General features: G+C 40.8%; 1 protein-coding gene across 3 annotated transcripts in view; it reads left to right on the forward strand.

Annotated features, from left to right (window-relative positions):
* Window positions 1–21881, forward strand: part of LARGE1 (LARGE xylosyl- and glucuronyltransferase 1) — a 208959-nt gene that overhangs the window by 84891 nt on the left and 102187 nt on the right. For all 3 annotated transcript variants that reach the window (XM_059815933.1, XM_059815936.1, XM_059815935.1), the window contains exon 5: window positions 8006–8177. In XM_059815933.1, coding sequence (XP_059671916.1) covers window positions 8006–8177 — 172 coding nt within the window. The remainder of the gene's footprint in view (window positions 1–8005; window positions 8178–21881) is intronic.

Genomic DNA, 21881 nt, shown 5'->3' on the forward strand with positions numbered 1-21881 from the left:
GGACAATGTGAAATGGGAAAGATTATCCTGAAACTAACCCTCAGCTGTGCTAGTGCTGCTGGAATTGTGACTCAGTCTTCATGCATGTGAGAAGAAGTATGGCAAAAATTCACAGCAGGATGAAGTTCTCCCTGTGTGAAATTGAAAAAAAGTTATGAAAAAAAATGTGCATCAATAAAAGTCCCTGTCCTGTGCCAGCAATACGATATCCTTTGTGTTCCCCCTCTTTTTATGCTTTGTGTTGCAGAAAAACTTAGTAATATGATGGTCATTAAAATGGTGACAGTATTTTCCTCCAGTTTAGAAACGACATGAAAGCCCCAGTTCTATTAGCTTTGTCTTAAATGAAGGTCACATGATTTAAAAAAAAAAAAAATCTTGCTATTTCTAGTGTTCACAGAATAAGCAAAGCACTAAACAAGTAATGAAAAAGCTGTGAAAAGAAGTTATCAACTGTGTCTAGGAAGTTATTTATCCAGTCTGAGGAAATAACAATTTTTATTTTTACCTGATTCACACATCAGAATTTCCAGGGCTGCTTCCCATGCTTGGGCCATTTGTAAGGGCTGCCTGAAGACAGTAGCTACCAAAGAATTTATCTGGTCTTCCTTCACAGAGATCTCTCCAGCTGTAAGTTCTTGCACCATGTAGATTGCACTGGTTTTCAGATCAGTGTCAGATACAGTTCAGAACAATTCAGATACAATTTGTGCAGACCTACAGCGCTCTTTATGATTGTGCTGTGGCCTGGAAGTTCTGTTTTGCTTTGCTTTGTTTGCTTTTTTTTTAAGATCCTGAAGTTAGTTTATCACCTGACAGATAAAATCTTCAGGAAGATGGTGGCTATGTTGAAGTTGGTGAGAGCAAGTAGATGCTGAATACTTTTAGAAATCCAGGTTTCCATCAAGTTATTCATTACAGAGCCTAATTCACAACTCTCTCTATTTCAATCAGTATATTATAGATGGCAGATCTTTTTTATAGCAAAACGTGGCGTGAAGGCTCTAGGAAGGCAGAATTACCTACAGACTGCCCTTTCAAATTGCCCCAGCCTTTTCTCTTTTCTGACTCCTCCTATTTGCTGCTGGCTGTTTCCCCACCACAGTGAATCTGCAGTCATTAAGTTTGGGTGGTGGTGGGATTTGGGTCTGTTTGATCCCATTTGTTAGCCCACCTCTGAAAGAGATGTATACAAGTGGCACCTTCTGCCTCCAGGCTTGCTGTTTCTCAGCCTGGTGCATCAAGCCAGCCAGTCTAACCTTCAGGCTCTTGCAAGATACTGTCTGTAGTGGTGCTTTTGTGAAATCAGCTGAGCAGAAAGGGTGTCTTTTATTTGGAGTGGGGATGGGGATATTATGTCATAGCTGAGGATTATGTTGATTGATCTTTTTTTCCAAGCATATCTAGGAAGATGCAGTGAATGTAGTGAGAAAATCAATATAGTATTGAAGGTTGCATTTTTCCAGGTTAATGTGTTTAAGGACACGCTGCCAGGGAAAACATTTCATCAGCCGAACTTTCCTCATCTTATCATGCTGAACAGGAAGCACTTTTTGTATCTGAGGGGGTGCTACAGTGCTATATATTCTGTGGGACAGTGAGGAATTCTATTAAGAAAATGGAAAAAAATACTATTTAACGGGCAAGAGGGTCTTACAGGAACCTCATGAAGTTCAACAAAGAGAAGTGCAAAGTCTTGCACCTGGGAACTACCCCATGCACAAGTATATGCTGGGGGCCACCCAGCAGGAAAGCAGCTTGGCAGAAAAGGGCCTAGGGGTCCTGGTGGACACCAGGCTGAATGTGAGCCAGGATTGTGCCCTTGCAACAAAAAAAACTAATGGTAACCTTGGCTGCATTCAACAAAGTATTGCCAGCAGGTCAAGGGGGGTGATCTTTCCCCTCTGCTCAGCACTGGTAGACCACACCTGGAGTGCTGGGTCCAGTTCTGGGCTCCTCAGTAAAAAAGAGACATGGATTTACTGGAGAGAGTCCAGCCAAGGGCCTCAAAGATGAAGGGACAGGAGCATCTCACATATGAGGAAAGGCTGAGAGTGCTTGGGACTGTTTAGCCTGCAGAAGAGAAGGCTCAGGGAGGATCTCATCATCGTATATAAATACTTGAGGCGACAGTGCAAAGAAGATAGAGCCAGGCTCTTTTCAGAGGTACCCAGTGACAGGACAAGGGGCAGTGAGTTCAAAGTGAAATACAGGAGATTCCCTCTGAACATCAGGAAACACTATTTACTGTGAGGGAGCACTGACACTGGCACAGGTTGCCCAGGGAGACTGTGGAGTCTCCATCGTTGGAGATATTCAAAAGTCATCTGGACACAGTCCTATGCAACTGGCTGTAGGTGGCCATGCTTGAGCAGGGGCGACTGGACCAGGTGACCTCCAGAGGTCCCTTCCAACCTCAACCATTCTGTGATTCTGTGATGCTGTATGGACTGAAACCTATTCATCAGGAAAAGTCAGGATAGATTTTCTTTTGGTAGGGAGGTAGTCAGATCTGGTTAACTGGGGAAAGGCTGCATTTGGAACGGAAATGCAGTCTCAGGTTTACCTAGTCGTCTAGCTAAAACTCTTGAGTGCTTTGTTTAATGGTACTACTATACACTCTGTCCCAATCCAAGAAGAACATAGCAAGACAGGTTATTAGGTTTTCTGTCGACCTCCAGTACTTAAAGGAAGATAGTAAGTAATGAGAGAAACATGTACGGTCCTACAGAATCTTAGTTTGGCTTTCCTCTTCTTCTGTGCTCGCTACCATTTTTATGCTGCACTCTGTGTATATATAAACCAACATTAAGGTAAGACAGCAAATACATTTCCTCTTTTGTTGTGCTTCACCTTACTGCTCTGTTTATTGTAATTTTAGTAATGTAACAAAGAGAAGGGTGAGTGCAGCAAAATCATTATTTGCAAACGAAATACCTTAGCCTGTAAGACTGATGACCTTTAAGAGCACGAGGTTTAAATAGAAATGTAAGAATAATTTAATTTAATTAATTGGGCTTTTAGAAAATATGAAACTGTATCTCGTCCTGGCATATAAGTGCATTTTTCTCCTTGTTCAACTAGAGCACCTGCCCTGTTCTTTTCCACACTTATGCTCATGACTGGTACCCAGCCCTGCACCCTACTTCCCACATTCATCTTTCTAAGAGCTGTGTTCTTTGTCTTTATCCCAATGAGGATCGGGTGGCAGCTGTCAATAAATGCAGAGTAAGACACATGAGAAAAAAGAATCCTAAGTTTATGTGTACAGTGTTGGGTTTTGAAGTAGCCACAACTACGCAGGGAAATGGGTTTGCTGTTCTGGTAGTTCCGTGAAAACGAATGTGACCCAAACTAAATTGGTAGATAGCCAGGTCCAAACAAACGGGAGTTGTAAATAAGCTGTGTCCCTCTTTGCTGCAGGATGTTGTGGTTGCTAAAAACTTACAGGACTTCAAAAATCAACCAAATTCACCGATGAAAAATCCATCAAAAGCTGTTAACGAAAAAAATACCACCTCTAGCTCCAAAATTTGGTGCAAATTGCCAGAGGATAGGAGTATGTATGGGGGCGGTATCTCTGTAGAATTTCCCTGGTTTTGTATTCTTCAGTAGGCACCTGCCACCATCCACTATCAGAGGCCGGCTACTGAGCTTGATGGGCTTTTGATCTGACACAATACAGGCACCCTTAAGTTGTTTGTCCTTTCCTGTTGGTTACTTTCCTGCTGTCATTCTGCTCATGTTGGTAGTGTTTTCCAAAGTTGCTCTCTGCTAAGTCTACAAGACCAAGTCTCCATCCCTTTCAAAGAGACTCAAGATACCTGCCCGTGTACAGACTTCACTTATAGCTACAGAGCAATCAGTATTCACCTGGGAAGCCTGGGGAAATTTCCCCATCACCTGTTTGTGGGGAAAAATAGCATACCTAGGGAAAAAAAATAATCACTACAATTTCCTAAAGAAGTACAGTGTAATACTTGAAGTCTGGCTGAATATATTTCTGATGACTTAGTAGAAGAGTTGTGCTCTTTGATCTCAATATGTGTGCAACCAGAATCAAGTGTTTTTAAGAATAAAAATACCTAAATACTTGGGAATGTAGTCACTATACAATTCATTCACAAACAGAGAAGGAACTGCTGTTTTCCCCTCTCTCTGCCATAGAAACAGGGAAGCTTGATTTTAAGCTATGTGTCTATATCAGGCTTCTCTCCTTAAAAAGGGCACTTCTGCTAACTTTAATGAACATTTATACAGTAGTAGCAACTGTGAGAAAGCTGAGTTAGGCTGTGTACAGCCACTGTGTTTTAGCCAGCTTTTCCCAGAGATAGTCAGAGCATAATTAGGGAAGACAACTTGCTAGTAAAGTATCACTGGACATGGAGACTGTTGCTCCTGCTTCGCTGGCATTTACCAGAGTGATCAGTTGTGTACAGCATGCAGACTCATGGGCATGTAATTTCTATATTCATAGCCAGAAGCAGCAAATAATTTAGATAATTTAGTGTGTTTTCAGTCTTCAATTATGGGAAGAATAAAGATGGTTCTGATGAAAGATCTTTAGTGAAAAGATATTATTTCACTTAGCTTACTTAAAAGAATCACTGTCAGCACCAGCTAAATGCCTTTCTTTACTCTTCTCTCATGAACAAAAATCCAGGTCTTGAGAGCTAGAGATCCGAGGTGTGCTATTTCTGCTGAACTGAGAATTGTACAAATGGCAAAGTATGTCACACTATTTTGTTTCACTTTCCTCTTTTACTATTTTTTTCTGTTCCTGCTATATCTTCTAGGAATATTTGTTCTCTGAAGGCTACTCTGATCTAGCTTGTAAGGCAAATGATTCACAAACATTCCATATATAGGCCATTAAACTATGCTAGAGAAAAAAAAAAGTGTTAAGATATTGTCTAAGATATGTCTAAATATTACAGAAAATATTTAGATAAATTAAATGGCTAAATGTTACCAGGTATATCAAGTGGACAGCTTGGGGTTGCAGAATTTTGCAAGAGTTTGTGCTTAGGCCATCTTAAGTATCTCAAACTGGCACTTCTTAACTACTAAGCACCTATTCAACCATAGTGTTATTGCATTTCTTTTAGTACGACTATATGTAATATCCAGAGAGAGTGAGCCTTCATAGTGCTGTTATGTAGTGTAAGGAGTTTTCCTTGGCATGAACTTGGAACGGTTACATTATTCATGAGTAGCAAAGCAGTGAAGAAATTATGCTGGGGACTAATTAGGACCCCTGTTTATGTCTTAGTCAACTCTGCATCAGAAAAGAGAAAACCGCAGATACATTGAACAAATTGACAGTTAAAGCTTCAACATATGCTCAAATCAAACACGTTCTAGCCAACTGTGATGGACCATTTGGGACTGCTCCTTTCATTTTCAAAAGCGATCCTTTCAGACACGAAGCTTCAGGATGGCAGGCTTTTGGCTTTTGTGTGCCAGATTGGAAGGAACAGCCAGGCAAGGATCTCTTCCCTGCAGTGATACATTGCAGTGGTGGTAGATATTGGGAATCTCGAGACCAAAGAAAGTAATGGCTCCTTGCAGGTGACTCTTACTTTTTCAGCTACCTTTTACCTTCCCTGCTTGCCTCAGGCTATCCATGCAGCATCGGAACGCCTGCCTTATTAGGCTTATTTGCATAAGTGTATTTGGAGTTATTCTGGAGCAGCATTGCATTTGGACTAGTTAAATGAAGCATGTGCCATCCAAAGTTAGTAACATAGGGATGGGTAATAATAAAAGCAAGCTCAAGTCTGTAAAATTACTTTAACTCTTTTACTATGTCAGTATGACTAGAGAGCTATCTCCATGGCTGGTCTAGCACAAGGGCATCAAATGGCAGATTCAGAATGATCCGCAGAGTTTGGGGAAGCAGGGTAAATACTGCTTTGCTGACACCTTGATGTGATGGTCCATTCCTAGGGCCATCATGTGGGAGAGCTAGGACCACAAGTAACTAGAGTTTTGAGGGTGTGGATTTGAAATTATTTCTGTTACACACATAGAAGAAATTTCTGGGGAGCACTGAGGTTCATTTTTATATAACTAGAGACTTAATATTGGCATATATCTGGGAGACAGAAACTAGATTTCTCTTCTAAGCACCATACAAATTAAAGAGAGAGCAAGCAAGAAAAAATGAAATAAGAATGATGGCTCTTTAGACCCATGAATAAAACCATGCTATGTGTTACTTCACTTTCTAATTTCTTTCACAATGGTTTATACCGGTGTCCTAGCATTCCTTGCTATTGTTACTTTTGGCATTCTACAGTGCAAATCCTATGGAGACCACAAGTAAATAATACATAGACATGTGTAGGTGACAATGCCAGGCAGATTGTATATGCAGGTGCGTTATATGCACAGACAAGGGAACACACAAATGGATTGCCAGGATGAGATACCTTTCAAGAAAACAAACAAAACTTCATACTTCAGTTTGCACTTTCTGTTTTGGGGTTATTTTAAGATAACCTGCTTTTCCTGCCTTTCCCCTTAAAATTTTGCCTTTCTCCTTAAAGGTTTGCTCTAGTACCCTCAGTCTTTTTAATCAACTTAGCAGTGGGGGAAAGCTCTGCACTGGTACAGGAACCCTAAGAATACAGAAGACAGTTGTGTGTCATTTTAAAGGGAAGAGAGCAGGTCAGCTCACGTTGGCAGAGGCATTGTTACTTTATATTCAAAAAGAAATGCACTCTAAGCAGCTATTATTAGCCTTTCTTCAACCACTCTTCCAACTTCCAAATAAAGTTTAGGAACCCATTCTATTATGGGAAGGTTTTCTTGAACGATTTTGGAGGAAATGAGCTCTTCTGTGCAAAAGCTATTTCACATAATAAACTTCAGAATGCCAGTGAATAGATATGAGACAGTTAAACAACAGAATAAATCTTCTCAGTTCTATGAATGCACTTAATTAAGTATAACATGCCAGGACAATTCCTGAGATCTGTCTCACTCAGGTCCCCTATAGAAAAAATATTAATTAAAGTTAATGGGAGTGTGACTCAGGGGTAAACTTAAAATCTGGGAATTGTAGTGCATGCCCTTTAAAACATTAAACAAGAGTAGTTTCAGACAGGGCAATAGGAACTATTCAAAAACTTCTATATCCCACTTTCAGCAGTGACTTTTGATATTTGAGAACTTGAGTCTCACAAAAAGAAAAAGAAAAGTAGTTCATGGAACATCCCAGTGCCAGTAGCACAATGAAATATTGAATTTAGTCTCCCAACTTATTTTACAAGCTCTAGAAATGTTTTATTTAGCCCTTACTGATGAAATGTAAATGTTTGGGTTGGCCTCTTCAATATATAATGAACAAAAAAATGTGGCTTAAAATGTTCTACCACTTTCTCCACTTTTGAGCATGTCTGTGTGATGTCACTAGTTGTAAGTTAAAGATGTAAGGCTTAAGGAAAATTTGAGTTTGTCAGAAACAATTTTTTTTGCAGTTTTCTGACCGATTGTTCCAAATGACTGGCCTTTTGAAATTCTGACCTCCGAATCTGTAAGAAATAAAAGGAAAAGAAGTTATGTTTGTTCCTTCTATTTCAGAAAATTCTGGGACTGGCAAACACAGAAGTTTTTGTTTCATTTGAAAATTAAAACAATGTACAATATGCCTGAAGTTTTGGATTAAAAATATATTTCAATTTTATCAGGCTACATGGATGTCTCAGAATGGATTGTACCAGGCTGGAAAGGCTCAACTAATTTTAATTATATTGTGTAAAGCAGTTGCCTTAGAGATCTTCTTTTTTCAAGCTTTCAGAAACTTTAGCATATTTCAGAGCTTCTGAGGTTAATTTAAAAGCAGGATTTTAGATGACTCTTTCCACCTGGCATTTCATGGTGTTGTATTGCTGGTACTCAGAGATCTTCCACTATTACAAGTAATTTGTGTCAGGAAGAGTTTCCCTTTCTAATGAAGATTATTTTTTCTTCCTCTTTCCCACTTCCCATTTCCTGTCAGTCGGAAGTGTCTTGGATCCCCAACAAACACTACTCTGGGATTTACGGGCTGATGAAGTTGGTTCTGACTAAGACTCTACCTTCCAATCTTGAGCGAGTCATTGTCCTCGACACAGACATAACATTTGCCACTGACATTGCTGAGCTATGGGCCGTCTTTCACAAGTTCAAAGGTATTCTAATGATTTTTTTCCTGTCTTTATTTGTGGGGGAGGGACAATGGTAAAGCAAACAGTACAATGGGGGTAAAAGTGCTGTCTGAGATTTGTTAAATGTTTTCACTCTTTCAATCTTTGGTGTTTGAATATAATTGTTCTATTTGTGAGCTCTTACCTTAACGATGTTCCATATATAATGATTGACAGCACTGATTATCTATGTAGCTTGTTTTATTGGTCTAATTATTTGGGACAGGTGAGAGCTTGACAATACAGTGGATGATAAAGAATTATGAGAAAGCTGTAGTGATCTACCGTTCAAGCACCTGTTGGTATTCAATACTTGGAAGAACTTGTTTTATATTACTTTTTATTAATAAAACCTAATTATTACTTTCAGTATAACTTTTCCATGTTACCACTGAAAATGAATGAAGTCAGGATCATACTTGGACCGGGGAGGAGGATGAAGGGGGCAGATTTATGCATGTGAATAGAAATTAGTTGCTGCTTGCTCCTCTTAATGAGTTGATAAAGGGTTATGGATTTGAAGTATCCACCTAAATTACTTTTCTCTACCTATACGCATTTCCCACAGCTCCTTGAAAAACTCCTTGATAGTTTGACTAAGAAAGGACACTTTCAGAGTAACTGTGTAAGGAGATGATCACAAAAAAGTTCCCCACTACCCTGTCACAAACCAGAGCGCTTTCCTGGCTAACACTGCTAAAACCATTTAATTCTCCCAGGCTCCAGTGTTGCTAGCTTTTCAGAGTCAGAGACGTGCCCTATTGTTCTCCTTTTGCCCTCAAGATACGTATTGGAGTGCTGGTAAGTGCAGAGGCATTCCAGTATCCTGGTTTGAAGATTTACAGCCCTGTAAAAGTGTAGCCTTGATGCATATCATCAACTCTCTTAAAATTACCTCAAGCAAAGTCAGCCTAAGCAAATGGGACTATTTATTTACAGAAGCCAATATAAACCACTCTGTTAGAAAGGTGACAGAAAAAAGAGCTCATTTACTATACTTACCCTATGCTGAAATCCATAAGGCCTCTTTGCCTTTCCCAGTAGTCAGCTAACAGGCAGGAGCTATTATCTTCAGCCCTACAGTCAAGGACTGGGTTCTAGTGCTTGCTTCTCCATGCATTTCTTTCCTTTCCCTTCTCTGGATACGCTGATGTCCCTTCAGCAGGCCAGAAGCGATCAGCTTCTTACTTCAGAAAAAATGTTTCTATAAATGCATTAGCAACAAAAGGAGGGCTAAGGCAAATCTTCATCCTTTACTGGACGCGGGGGGTAACATAGTGACAAAGGATGAGGAAAAGGCAGAGGTACTTAGTGCTTTCTTTGCCTCAATCTTTAATAGTAAGACTAGTTGTTCTCTGGGTACCCAGCCCCCTGAGCTGAAAGATAGGGACGGGGAGCAGAATGAAGCCCCCACAATCCAAGGGGAAATGGTTAGCGACCTGCTACACCACTTAGACACCCACAGGTCTATGGGACCAGATGGGATCCACCCAAGGGTACTGAGGGAGCTGGCGGAAGTGCTCACCAAGCCACTTTCCATCATCTGCCAGGAGTCTTGGCTAACCGGGGAGGTCCCAGTTGACTGGAGGCTAGCAAATGTGACGCCCATCTACAAGAAGGGCCTGAAGGAGGATCCAGAGAACTACAGGCCTGTCAGTCTGACCTCCGAGCCAGGGAAGATTATGGAGAGGTTCATCTTGAGGGCGCTCACAGGGCACGTGCACAACAACCAAGGGATCAGGCCCAACTAGCACGGGTTCATGAAAGGCAGGTCCTGCTTGACCAACCTGATCACCTTCTATGACCAGGTGACCCGCTTAGTGGATGAGGGAAAGGCTGTGGATATAATCTACCTAAACTTTAGTAAAGACTGTCACACTGTTTCCCACAGCATTCTCCTGGAGAAACTGGCAGCTCATGGCTTGGTCAGGTGCACTCTTCGCTGGGTAAAGAACTGGCTGGATGGCCGGGCCCAAAGGGTTGTGGTGAATGGAGTCAAATCCAGTTGATGGCCAGTCATAAGTGGTGTTCCCCGGGGCTCAGTATTGGGGCCAGTTCTGTTTAATATCTTTACAGTGATCTGGATGAGGGGATCGAGTTCACCCTCAGCAAGTTTGCAGATGACACCAAGGTGGGGCTGTGTGTTGATCTGCTTGAGGGTAGGAAGGCTCTGCAGAGGGATCTGGACAGGCTGGATCGGTGGGCTGAGGCCAATTGCATGTGGTTCAGCAAGGCCAAGTGCCGAGTCCTACACTTGGGTCACAACAACCCCATGCAATGCTACAGGCTTGGGGAAGAGTGGCTGAAAAGCTGCCCTGCAGAAAAGGACCTGGGGGTGTTGGTCGACAGCCGGCTGAATATGAGCCAGCAGTGTGCCCAGGTGGCCAAGAAGGCCAACGGCATCCTGGCCTGTATCAGAAATAGTGTGGCCAGCAGGAGTAGGGAGGTGATCGTGCCCCTGTACTCGGCTCTGGTGAGGCCACACCTCAAATACTGTGTTCAGTTTTGGGCCCCTCACTACAAGAAGGACATCGAGGTGCTGGAGCGTGTCCAGAGAAGGGCAACGAAGCTGGTGAGGGGTCTGGAGCACAAGTCTGATGAGGAGCGGCTGAGGGAACTGGGGTTGTTTAGCCTAGAGAAGAGGAGGCTGAGGGGAGACCTCATCACTCTCTACAACTACCTGAAAGGAGGTTTTAGAGAGGTGGATGTTGGTCTCTTCTCCCAAGTAACAAGTGACAGGACAAGAGGAAATGGCCTCAAATTGCACCAGGGGAGGTTCGGGCTGGATATTAGGAAAAAATTCTTCACTGAAAGGGTTGTCAGACATTGGAACAGGCTGCCCAGGGAGGTGGTGGAGTCACCATCCCTGGAGGTATTTAAAAGATGTGTGGTTGAGGTGCTTAGGGACATGGTGTAGTGGTGGACTTAGCAGGGTTAGGTTTACGGCTGGACTTGGTGATCTTAAAGGTCTTTTCCAACCTAAATGATTCTATGATTAACTGAACTATTCACAAACTTGCTTCATTAAGGAATATGAAGATTTTCCTCCTCTTCAGGTAGCGTTCAAACCTCTTCACCAAGCCTTTCCCTACACTGAACCTTGAGTTTCATATAAACACATATCTTGACAACCATAATTTACATAAATGTATGCATAGGGAGTAATGCTGTGCTATTGTACTGTCTCACTGTGTGCTACTGTCTCATTAATAGTAATATTTTACTGAATATGGTGTATTAGCATGATGTATCAGGTGAAGACGTGTATAAACTGAACTTGAGCATAGAGCACTGTATGGTCAAAGATAGCAAGATCTGAGTTGAGACGATGAGGGGGATCATCTCCTTGCTTATATTTTCTGCCATAGTTTCAATGAAGGTCCCTTGCTTTTTACTGGGCAAAGAAACCAAGCATAAAGACTGCATGTAAAGAAATGAATATGGAGCAGAGGCAGGCCTAAAATTGAAAAAAATACAGATGGAAAATATGGAAATGTGGAGAAGAATAATTATTGGAAGTAAAAAAGTGGGTGTAAGTCAGTCTCCATAGAGCTAGGCAAGGTTGTTCAGCTGATTAGAGCTGTGAAAAGCTCTAACTTACACATGGAGACAGAATTTCTGTGCTGCTGCCAAGCCCTCATAACATACGTATCACAATTCCAAAATGTATCATTTTGTAAGTTGTCCAGTCTGTCTTTTTAATTCCAGCTGACCACCTGCTTCTCCACAGTTTTTTAATCCTGGCAATAAATTGGTCAGTGTCTACATCTGCTCATGTCCCCGATGGTCATTCACAAAGAAAGAATTAATGTGACAGTCCCATAGCCCTAGGAGTTGACCAGTGTGGGAGAGGACTTTGGAAGGCACGTATGCCTAAAACAGGGATCCTAAATGTTGGGGAGGAGAGAGAAATTAAAGTGTCTGAGTGCAAGCTTGTGCTCCAGCCTGTATCATAGGGTGCAGTCTCAGTAGGCAAAGACTCAGTGGACATGGATCATCCTGGAAAGCAAGGGCAAGTAAGTTGGAGAGATACTGTTGTTCTTTTACTGCTTTGTAAAAAATTGGTTTAAATCATATGGTGATTCTCAATTTGTCCTCAGTGTCGTTTCATTTCTCCTGCCAGCATTACAAAGGATTCAAAGGATGTCTCATGTTATTAGCCCCAAATACTCCTCTACAGGATCTGTTTCTAAACTAATGTTTTAGTCCCCTCCTTGTTTCTCCCTCAGAAGTCCCAAGTAAGTTTATGAAGATGTCTTTGGGACAATCTAGTGTGTTTGTTGAAATATTACTTAAACAGAAGAGAAATAAAACTCCTATGAAGGGAAGTTCTACTCTCCAAAGGAACCTGACACTATACCCAACCCCAGCTTGGAGGGCAGCTTTAGAACCACAGGCTCTCCTTCTAGAAATGGTCAAACACCCAATTTTTGGCTGGAAGTAGCCATTAAAAACCTGCTTGCACCAGGATGTTATTTGAGCAAATAGAAGAATTTTTCACATCAGTGCAGGAAAGACAAGAGCTTCCTTCTGCAGATTGCTGCAGGATAACTGATAGGACAGTCCAGCACAGCTTCTTCCAATTTACAGCCACATAGATAAAGAGAGAGAAGGTCCTAGAGTCTGTGATTCTTTATGTGCCGAGGAAGACTTTTCTTCCCAACAAAAGTAGTGACAAAGAGAGACCAGTAGCTCAGATTCCTTTTTTCTAGGACACTACGCTTGGAAGAAACTCAGATTCGGGATTGTCTTGCAATTTAACCAGGTCCAATTTGATGTGTAGAAAGGCCCACAGTATGTTTTAAATAGCACCTGCAATACCCATTATCCTTGTTCTGTAAAGGTTCTTCTTCCTGTCATCTTAAGAGTTGCTGAAAAGATCAGACCCTTACATAGTAACTTAATATTTTAGGTGTAAAGCTACTATTACATTCACTCTGTAGATGGAAAAAAGGGAGTAGGATTCCTTTGTAAATTCTTGCTCTTCTGCCCTTTTCTGATAAGCTCTTTGCATACACCCTTACAATAAATGATCCAACTATTCTGTAACTGAGTGAACAAATTAGGGCTATACATAAGCGATTTTATTTCAAAATCTCTTCTTTGAAGTGGCAACCTTAGGCTTTGGGAGAAATTCACACCTCTCTTCGGTAGCCTGCAACAGCATCTCTCAAGCAATGTAGCATTTAAAATTTCCTCTTAGCAGTTACTGTGGGTTGTATAATTATTATTCCTTTTATATTCAAGCTTCAATCTCTATGCATAAATATGTCTTTGGGAACCAGTAACTTAAATTTCAAGAGTCAGATCCAACTTTTCAGCTGGGATTTGAACATTTCTGCTTTAGCCTCATTCTCTCTTCCTCTCCCAAACAGTCTGTTTCTCTAGGACAGATATATACCTCCAAAATACTGACTTCAAAGGTGTGAGTCTGCAGCCAGTCTGGTGAAGATATCCTGTCATGCGTGTTTTCTGTGACTCAGTTGACACTGATTATGTTTTCTATTGATCTTTCGCTGGATTTTGACAGTTCTAAACTTGAGAAAGCATCTAGCCTAAGGGCAGAAGAGTGGGTCTGTAGATCATATGCATTCTTGGATGAAGTGCTGGAAAGTGTTTCAGACAGCAAGGATTAGTGTAACCACTATGCTTTTATTGCAGAAATTGTGTGAATTCTTCTGAGCAAAGAACTGGTCCAAAGCTATGCTCTCTGCTATCAATCTTAAAGTTCTCAAAAGCATTCATTGTAAATGGTACTGTGAATTTATTTGGGACCTGACTATAACAGCTGTCATAATGTGCTACAGGTTGCAGTTCCATTCAGGATCACAGCCTCTTTGTGCTGGGTGCTGTACATATAAACAGCAAGAGAAGGTCTTTGTGCTTTACCTAGCGTCAGGTGACAATTCTTGTGTCTGTCTGGTTCCTTTAGGCCATTGCTATGTATGAGTCACAGCTGAGACCCACAAATGAGACCTGAATAATCCCTGTAGAGATCAGTGTTGAGGGACCGTGTGTTAAGTTGAATGCCACATCTAAGGGCATTATGGTATTTTTAAGTACATGTCGTAACTCAGAGGCTATATTGAACAGTGATGTCCTACTACTACATTTTAGGCTCACAATCCAGCTAGCTGATATGATGAATATTTTAAGTACTATTAAACAATAGAGACTGGATAGTACATAACTAGAGTATTTCAAATAACTCTACTTGTAAATTAAGTCATCCAGAGAATATAAGCTACAATTAGTGTTCATCTGTTCAAGTAAGTCTTCTCTGAAACACTGATGAAGGCAATAAGGCAGAATCATCTGCCTCCATTAACCAAGCATCCAAGAAGGAGAAATGGCAAGCTTGATAGGAAGACTGAGATTCCCATATTCATGCTTTGCATGAATAAAAACATGCTATAGAAGCTGTCTGCTTTGTGTCAGGAGCTCAAACAATGATAAAAATCCATACTGACATCATAAATACTAGAAAAGGTCAACAGCAATTTTGGTGCAGGATCAAGTGCCCACAGCTGAAGAGGGATTGACACATAGTCAATCCCAAACTTAAAATTTGCAAACACTCAGTATGTGGGTGCTTTGGCATATTGCTCTGCAGAATGCCTGAGGTAACAAGTTAAGTTCATCCTATTTTTGCAGCTTCTTCAGGAAAAAGAGCAAACAAAAAAAAATCACAACCATCACAAAATTCAACATCTTGTGTAGGTGGTTTAGTAATGATATTCCTACAAGAACTATTATGCATAAGGTTGTAATATCAAATGCATGCATAACTTTTCATTTGTGTGTGAATTTAGTGTGCCAGAAAGTGAGATATTGATGGCACCAGTGAGAGTCAGGCAGAGCCAGCAGGTGCTGTATAAATTTCCCTGAATTTGGCTCTCAGTGAAGCCCCGTTTTAATAAACTATACCTGTCATAGACCTAGGGTCTTCTTCTGAAAATGTTGTACTTTTTATACATATGCTTTTCTTGTGATGATGTAAAATATTCAGTTGTTGCCAAGATTAAAATTTAAAATTCATTGTCACCTATGGCTGAAGCCAGGATTTGAGCCACAGAATTGATTCTGGGCAAGTTCTGTAGTTCAGTCTGTCAGTTTACACTGAGTAAATCGTTAAAACTTCCACGAATCATTTTGAGACAGGATCTCTGCAGGCTGACACTGTTTGTGTTAAATCCTGCAGAGATCTTTATGTTCCTTCTGGTCAGTACAATAGGTTTCCTTTTCTTACTAATCAAGAGGAAAGCATTAGCAACGTGCACCTTAGTGTGTGTAAAAATCCATGGTATGAGTCAGTCTTTTTGTGAAGGAAACAGGATCACATTGTAGCGGAGTGCATTAATAAAATTGTCAGGCAGCTGTTAAAATAGCTTAAAATTTTCTGAATTTTTATATGTGTCTAAAAAGGCCGAATGGCACTTGTCTTTGCTCATAAAAGGAACATCTGTTAGTTTCTGAAAGACTTGTGTGTTCGACTACACTACATAGCTCATCCTAGGGTTATTCCACAAATGAAATAGATTTTCTCTTTGAAAAGGTCCCTGTGGAGACTCTATCTGCTTAAGATTTTCTATTCCTGATTGTTACATCACAGTGTTTTCTTCTTTTCTGCTGCAGAAGCTTTGAAGCTTCATTGATAAAGAATCCTATTTGTTAGCTATAGCTATAGCTATAGCTGATAGCTATAGCTGATAGAAATGTTGGGGTGTGTCATGCTCCTCTGTCTCATGATGTTGTTGTTATCATCTATGTGTGAAACTACAGGAGTGAACACCGATTTATCTTGGTGAAGAGCCAAAGAAAGTAAGGATTTAGAATATTTGGAAAAAAGACAAGTTTCTAACTGTGATTGGAGGTTAATTTTGCTGATTTTAATTAGGAGGGGATCAAGCAAAGACAGACGACTTACTGATTCTGTGGGTCTAGGGTAAAAAACTTCTGTTTCTCCACACTTGTCAGATAAGCTGACTGGCTGGAAGTTCAATTTTTTTTCCCTTATTTTTTTTCTAATTGAAGTTTGCTTTGCGATGGTATTCCTTTATGGAGGAGGCAGTATGTAAGAAAGTTGACCTCAGTAAATGAGCTCCAGGGGAGAGAGTTTATTATATGGATCAGCATGTGCACATTCTAGTTTATCGGTTTTAATGTGACAAGGGACATAATCAGAAAATTCTGATTATGAATTGCTGCCAAAATAGAATGGCTGCAGTTTCTGAAACATCTGTAGTTCTCTTTTAGCTGAATGGTTCTTTGTCTGTTTCTGCCACCAGGCAGAAATATTTAGAGGTGAAAGGCCAACAGTGCATAGAAATTTGGTATAACTCCTGGTGGGGGAAATTTTAAAATAAAGTAAAATAAAATAAAAGATTTGGGTTCTTTAGTTTTCCATTTTGATTTCCAAGGGATACCCTTTGATTATGTTTTTAAGCTTTTTCCAACGGGAGCTAGTAATGTTTTTATTAAAAATGAAAGCTGATATTCTTTTGTCATCTTTTGATTGTACAACTGGAGTTTTCAGAATACAAACCCACCACATACTACAAGATTTGTAATAAAATCTTGTTGGCAACACTGAAATTTTGAGGACTTTTTTCTACCTTCTCAGCATCAATCTAGTGCTTTTTCTGCATTATTTTTCTCCAGTCTTTGTTAACCTGCTACTCATTCTACAGCTGTCTTTTTGGCTTAGATGCTATGATGTATCAAACACCCAAACTAAACATTGTATGACTCACACAGTGTTAAAGCAAAAAACAGTTTCTGTCTCCTCTGAGCTCCTTCTTCAGGGTTTAAAGAGACTTTAATTCTATTAATATCAAGGACTCCAACTGTGGAGAATGGACCTAGAGCTTTCTGAATTGCCTTGCAAATATTTATTGAGAGAAATCTGGGCAGCGCGCAGCATCAGAGGAGCAAAGTGCATGTCCCCATCTCCCTTGACTAGCAGAAGCTGTGACTTCCCAGAAGCTAGAAAATCCAGCTCGCAGACGGTGGACACTGGGAAAAGGAGCATTTCTGCTTTGTGTGTTTGTTCTTGGCAGAGGAAAAGTGCATTTCTGGGAACAGGATACCAGTAGGCTGTGCTGAAATGAAACCCTATGAGAACAGTGGGAGGGAACAAACTGGAGAGGAAAATAATAATAATAACCCCCCCATCCCAACTAAAAAGGGGAAATCAGTCAGGAGTTGCTGTCCACTGATAAATGTTTTGGGTTGATCATTTTTTCCTGCAATCTCTTCACCTTCTTGTGCAATTATGGACATGCACCCCCTCAGATACATTTAGTACCCCTGCCCCATCACAACTTGTTTAATTGTTTTGGGGTTTTTTAGAGGGCTATTAAAAAAAACCCAATATCTGCCTGTCGTTTTGGATGGGGTGGAGCACATAAATTAAGTCCATGTACTAATCCCTCTGGCCAGTCACTCTGCATTCCCTATGTGACAGTAAAGCAGAGCAAGTGCATGAGCAGGCAGTGAATATGGAGGGAGTGGCAACCTGTCTATCATTCCAATTAATAATGTGTAATGTTGATTCACCTCTGCATGTGTGAAAAAGCCAAGCAGATGAGACACATGGGTCATTCACCTAACAAATGTAGTTTACTCTAAGGTTTGATAGTTATATTACTAGGACTAAAGAAAGAAAGACATTTAATAGAGAGGTTTCCGTGCCTAAGGCCTTGATTCTAATCACATGCAATCTATCAAGTACATACACTTTTCACAGTTCTCTGTGACATGCATTGTAATAACTTGATACTCTGTTTTCTCCCTCTCTGAACCAGGCATATTCTCTGAACCTACCTTGTTCTGCATTAGCAATCCATATTTTTAAGGACCTAAGGCCCCATTTCCAATTACAAAGCTCTCATCCAAGGTTTCACCTTTTTGGTTTCATGCTGCAAATTATGTCTGTAATACTGTCCTTGGGAGCACATGGATTTGCATAGGTAAAAAGTGGCGTAGGGAATATCTGTCTCACAGGCTGAAGCTGGAAGGTAGAATGTGTTGCCCAGAGGTCAATGGTATGATTGTCCCATCGGCAGGATAAGTGCATGGTATTGCTCTCTGCACAACCAGGGAAGAGGGAAAAGAGTGTACAAAATTAAACCAATTTATTGTATAACTGAACTAAGGCTGTGTACAAATGCACCCTGAGCAAAAACTGTGGAGAGTTGCATGAACTAAAAGTTAGACATGTAAACAAAACCAATAATCAATCCAATTTTGTGGAAATGTAGAAACCTCACAGGTTTCCTTTTTCCAAGCAACCTAGAGAATCAGGGATGTTTGAACCGCTTATTTTAACCCCCAAGCTAAAAGAAAGAAGTAGGTATGTCTGTAATGGTCCACTTCACTTGGGAGATGCAGAGTAAAAGTGGGCCCTGCTGCGACACTGGTAACTCTGGGTAGGATTGAAGCCCTACAACTGAGTGAGCCATCGTACCTTTTCTCATACAAAGTTGTCCTTGGCTGACTCTATGCTACCACTCTTCTGTCATCAACACAAAATGTCTGCCAGTTTATGCTCAGAGCAACTTACTGAAATGCACATCACCTCTGAAACTGGCTCAGGATCTCCTGAACTTCATTAATTCATGACATTACCATGTCTTCCTGCACATGTTATATTTAATAGACAGTAATAATATTTCCTTCCTGCATGCTTCAGGATACAATTACTGCATGTGCCAAGTGGTGTTCTGTAGGGCTGTCTACAGGCTTTTTGCCAACCTGCTTTGGAGTCATATTGGCACCAATTTTTACAGTACTTGGAGATTCAGGTGCTTTCCCATGCTACTAAGAAATATGATCTGAATATTGCTACACTAGTGTCCTAAAATCCTGAGAGAGCACATCTCGGCTACTAAGAAATATGATCTGAATATTGCTACACTAGTGTCCTAAAATCCTGAGAGAGCACATCTCGGCTGGTATAAACTAGCTTGATAAAACATTGGAGGGAACAGGATGACGCCGACTTACTTCAGTAAAAAAGTCTAGCTCCTATATTCCCTGATTTACATAAACATTTCTGCTTTGAACTTACAGCTTCTTGTATAGGCTAACTAAAAAAAGATGTGAATAGTTGGAGGAGTAATCTTTAAATATGGTTTCCTTTCAACTCTAGACCCATGGTATGGGTCACAAGTAAAAAGAGTTGGGTGACTTCAGCCAGGTCTGATGTGCATGAAGCCTGAAATGCATAAGCAGGGCAGCAAACAGATTGCACTGCTGGGGTATGAGTTTTGAGGCACCTTGTCAGAATTAGAAGAGGATGTTTGCAGACTGTCAGTTCCATTCCATGATCATATAATACTTTCAAACATAATAATAGGAAGTGAACATATCTGGTAGGTAAATGAGAACACAGTGTGGAGTTGGAAAGTGGGAGTGAATATACAGGATACTGAGCAGGAAAGAAAGATTAGGAAAAGGGAGAAGGGGAAGCATATGCCAAGTTAGTCAAGATTATTTATCCTGAAACCTATCTGAGATTAGCTAAAAATATCATGTATCACAGTAAATTTCTGTGAAGCTGTATAGAAGCAAGTGTATGTATCTAGAAATTTTCTGCATTCCCTTGGCCAGCAGCATCTGACTGTAAGAAGAAACTCTCCAAGGAAATAATGAAGTACATAGTAGCATTAAGGAGGTAACCCAGCATTTAATTCAGTGTAATTTTGGCCTGTCCCTCCTGCAAGGTGGGGAGTGCAGATACCATCCCCAATTGGCTGCAGTCAGCAATTAGTCCTACTGTCATTGTTAGCACTCTGTTTTGCTCTATGGTCTAAGAGCTCTGCTTGTGGACCAGCGCTTCTAGTCCTTGTTTCTAAAAGACAGTGATAAGAAGGCTCTGCACACCCATTGCCATGAAGCCAAGTGGTTTTCTTCCTCTTCCTGAAGAGTTTTGATCCCTGTAACACCCAATCTAGTCTTGGTGTGAGGTAGGAGGGCTGAGAATGATTTGTAAAATTGAGAAGAGCAGTGATGAAGCTCCATTTTTGTGATTTTTTTTGCTTTGGTTTTATGCTATTGCTTTTAAAGGTTTAGTTGCCATAACAACGCAAAGCAGTCCGGTATTACCATAGAAACGTGCTGTTGTGGGTGACAGTTTTTATGAGAATCTTTTTTTTTTCCCTCCTCTTCATGTAGTGTCTTCAACACTGGCCTTTTTGCAGGTATATCACAGTACACTACAAGGGTTCCATAAAGTGTCAGAATGACATAATAAATAAGAAAAATTAAGCATATACTTAAAAAAAAGAAAATCTGGGGTCATGGTTGACTGAGAACAGAGAAAGAGTAAATTCCTATTGCTTAACTTGGAGGTCCAGAAGTATTGAGCTTAGAGCAGGGTTGGCTCATCAGTCCACATGAGTAAATACTCGAACAAAAATGCAGCAAAACAAGAGTTAGGGTTTAGATTATGTACCAGAGAGTTAGTATAAAAACAACTTGTCATGATAGTTGTAGTTATCAAAAGACGGGACTACTTTAACGTTCTCTGCATGGGGCTGCTCCTTGAGACTATTCAGAGACTGAAGCGAGAGCTGCCGAATGAGGCAGCCCTCTTATAAAGCATTGCTTCATGCTGAGAGCTGGTTCCAGCTGCATACTGATAGCCTGTGAGCTTCAGGGTGTTGGTTGTGACCTGGCAAGCCCTAAATTGTTCGGGATCTGTATATATTGAGGACTTACCCTCTCCTTTTGTGGTATCTTTAGCAGCTGTGCTCTGCAAAGTCTCTTGGGTTTGTAAAGAATGGTAATAGAGCTTTTCCTTCCACAAAGGTCTTTTCCAGCCTTAATGATTCTGTGAAATCTGCACCTCCATCTACTTGTTACTTGGCTATCCTAGAGCAGTGGACCCCTGGAGCATATCAGCTCTCCTAACTTCTGATAGATTACTGTGCATCTTTGCTATCAAACTTCAAACTGAAGTTATGGAGCAGTTGCAGACAATTTACTCTGCCCCAGCAAACCGTTGTTGTACAGAGTATACTGTTACAGGTTCATAATTTTGTTACAAGCCACACAACTTATCTGGAAAGAGGATAGACAAGCATAGCCAGACAGCTGTGGAGATTGTTATTGATCAGTATTTTTATGGGGAGGCACAAGTCTATCAGTTTCCTGTGATCAGTTGCATCAATGGTGAAAAAACTTTTCATTCCTGACATGCATGTTTTAAAGAACATAAAAGCTTCCAGCTAGGATCTTGCAAGAGTTTCCCCCCTTGCCAAGGCGGGGAATGCCAAGGCAGCGGGGAATGCCAAGGCAGCAGGGAATGCCATGAAGTTCAGACATGCTTTATGGTTACTTACCCCTCTGAGAGCCTAGACAAGTCCGCTCTGCTATTACTTCCTCTCATTTGACCCTCAATTCTCCAGGCTCCATTTTGGATTTCTCAGCTCTACCCGGGAGTGATGATTAGTGGGAAACACAATTTCCTTCCTGCTTTCTGAATGCCTCCCTCTAGCCTGTTCATAGACATGACATCCTAGGGTGCTCCTTATCCTTCATTTTTATGGTATTGGAAATCCCCTCCATGATCTTGAAGTTTCCAGATGAGACCTGTTCCATCTAATTTAATCAAGATTTGTTGAACACGATTCCCTCCTTGCTCTTCTTCAACTCCTTTTTCTAGTCAAGAAGTTTCAAATGAGT

Source organism: Gavia stellata, chromosome 4 (assembly GCF_030936135.1).
Source record: "Gavia stellata isolate bGavSte3 chromosome 4, bGavSte3.hap2, whole genome shotgun sequence".
Classification (NCBI taxonomy): Eukaryota; Metazoa; Chordata; class Aves; order Gaviiformes; family Gaviidae; genus Gavia; species Gavia stellata.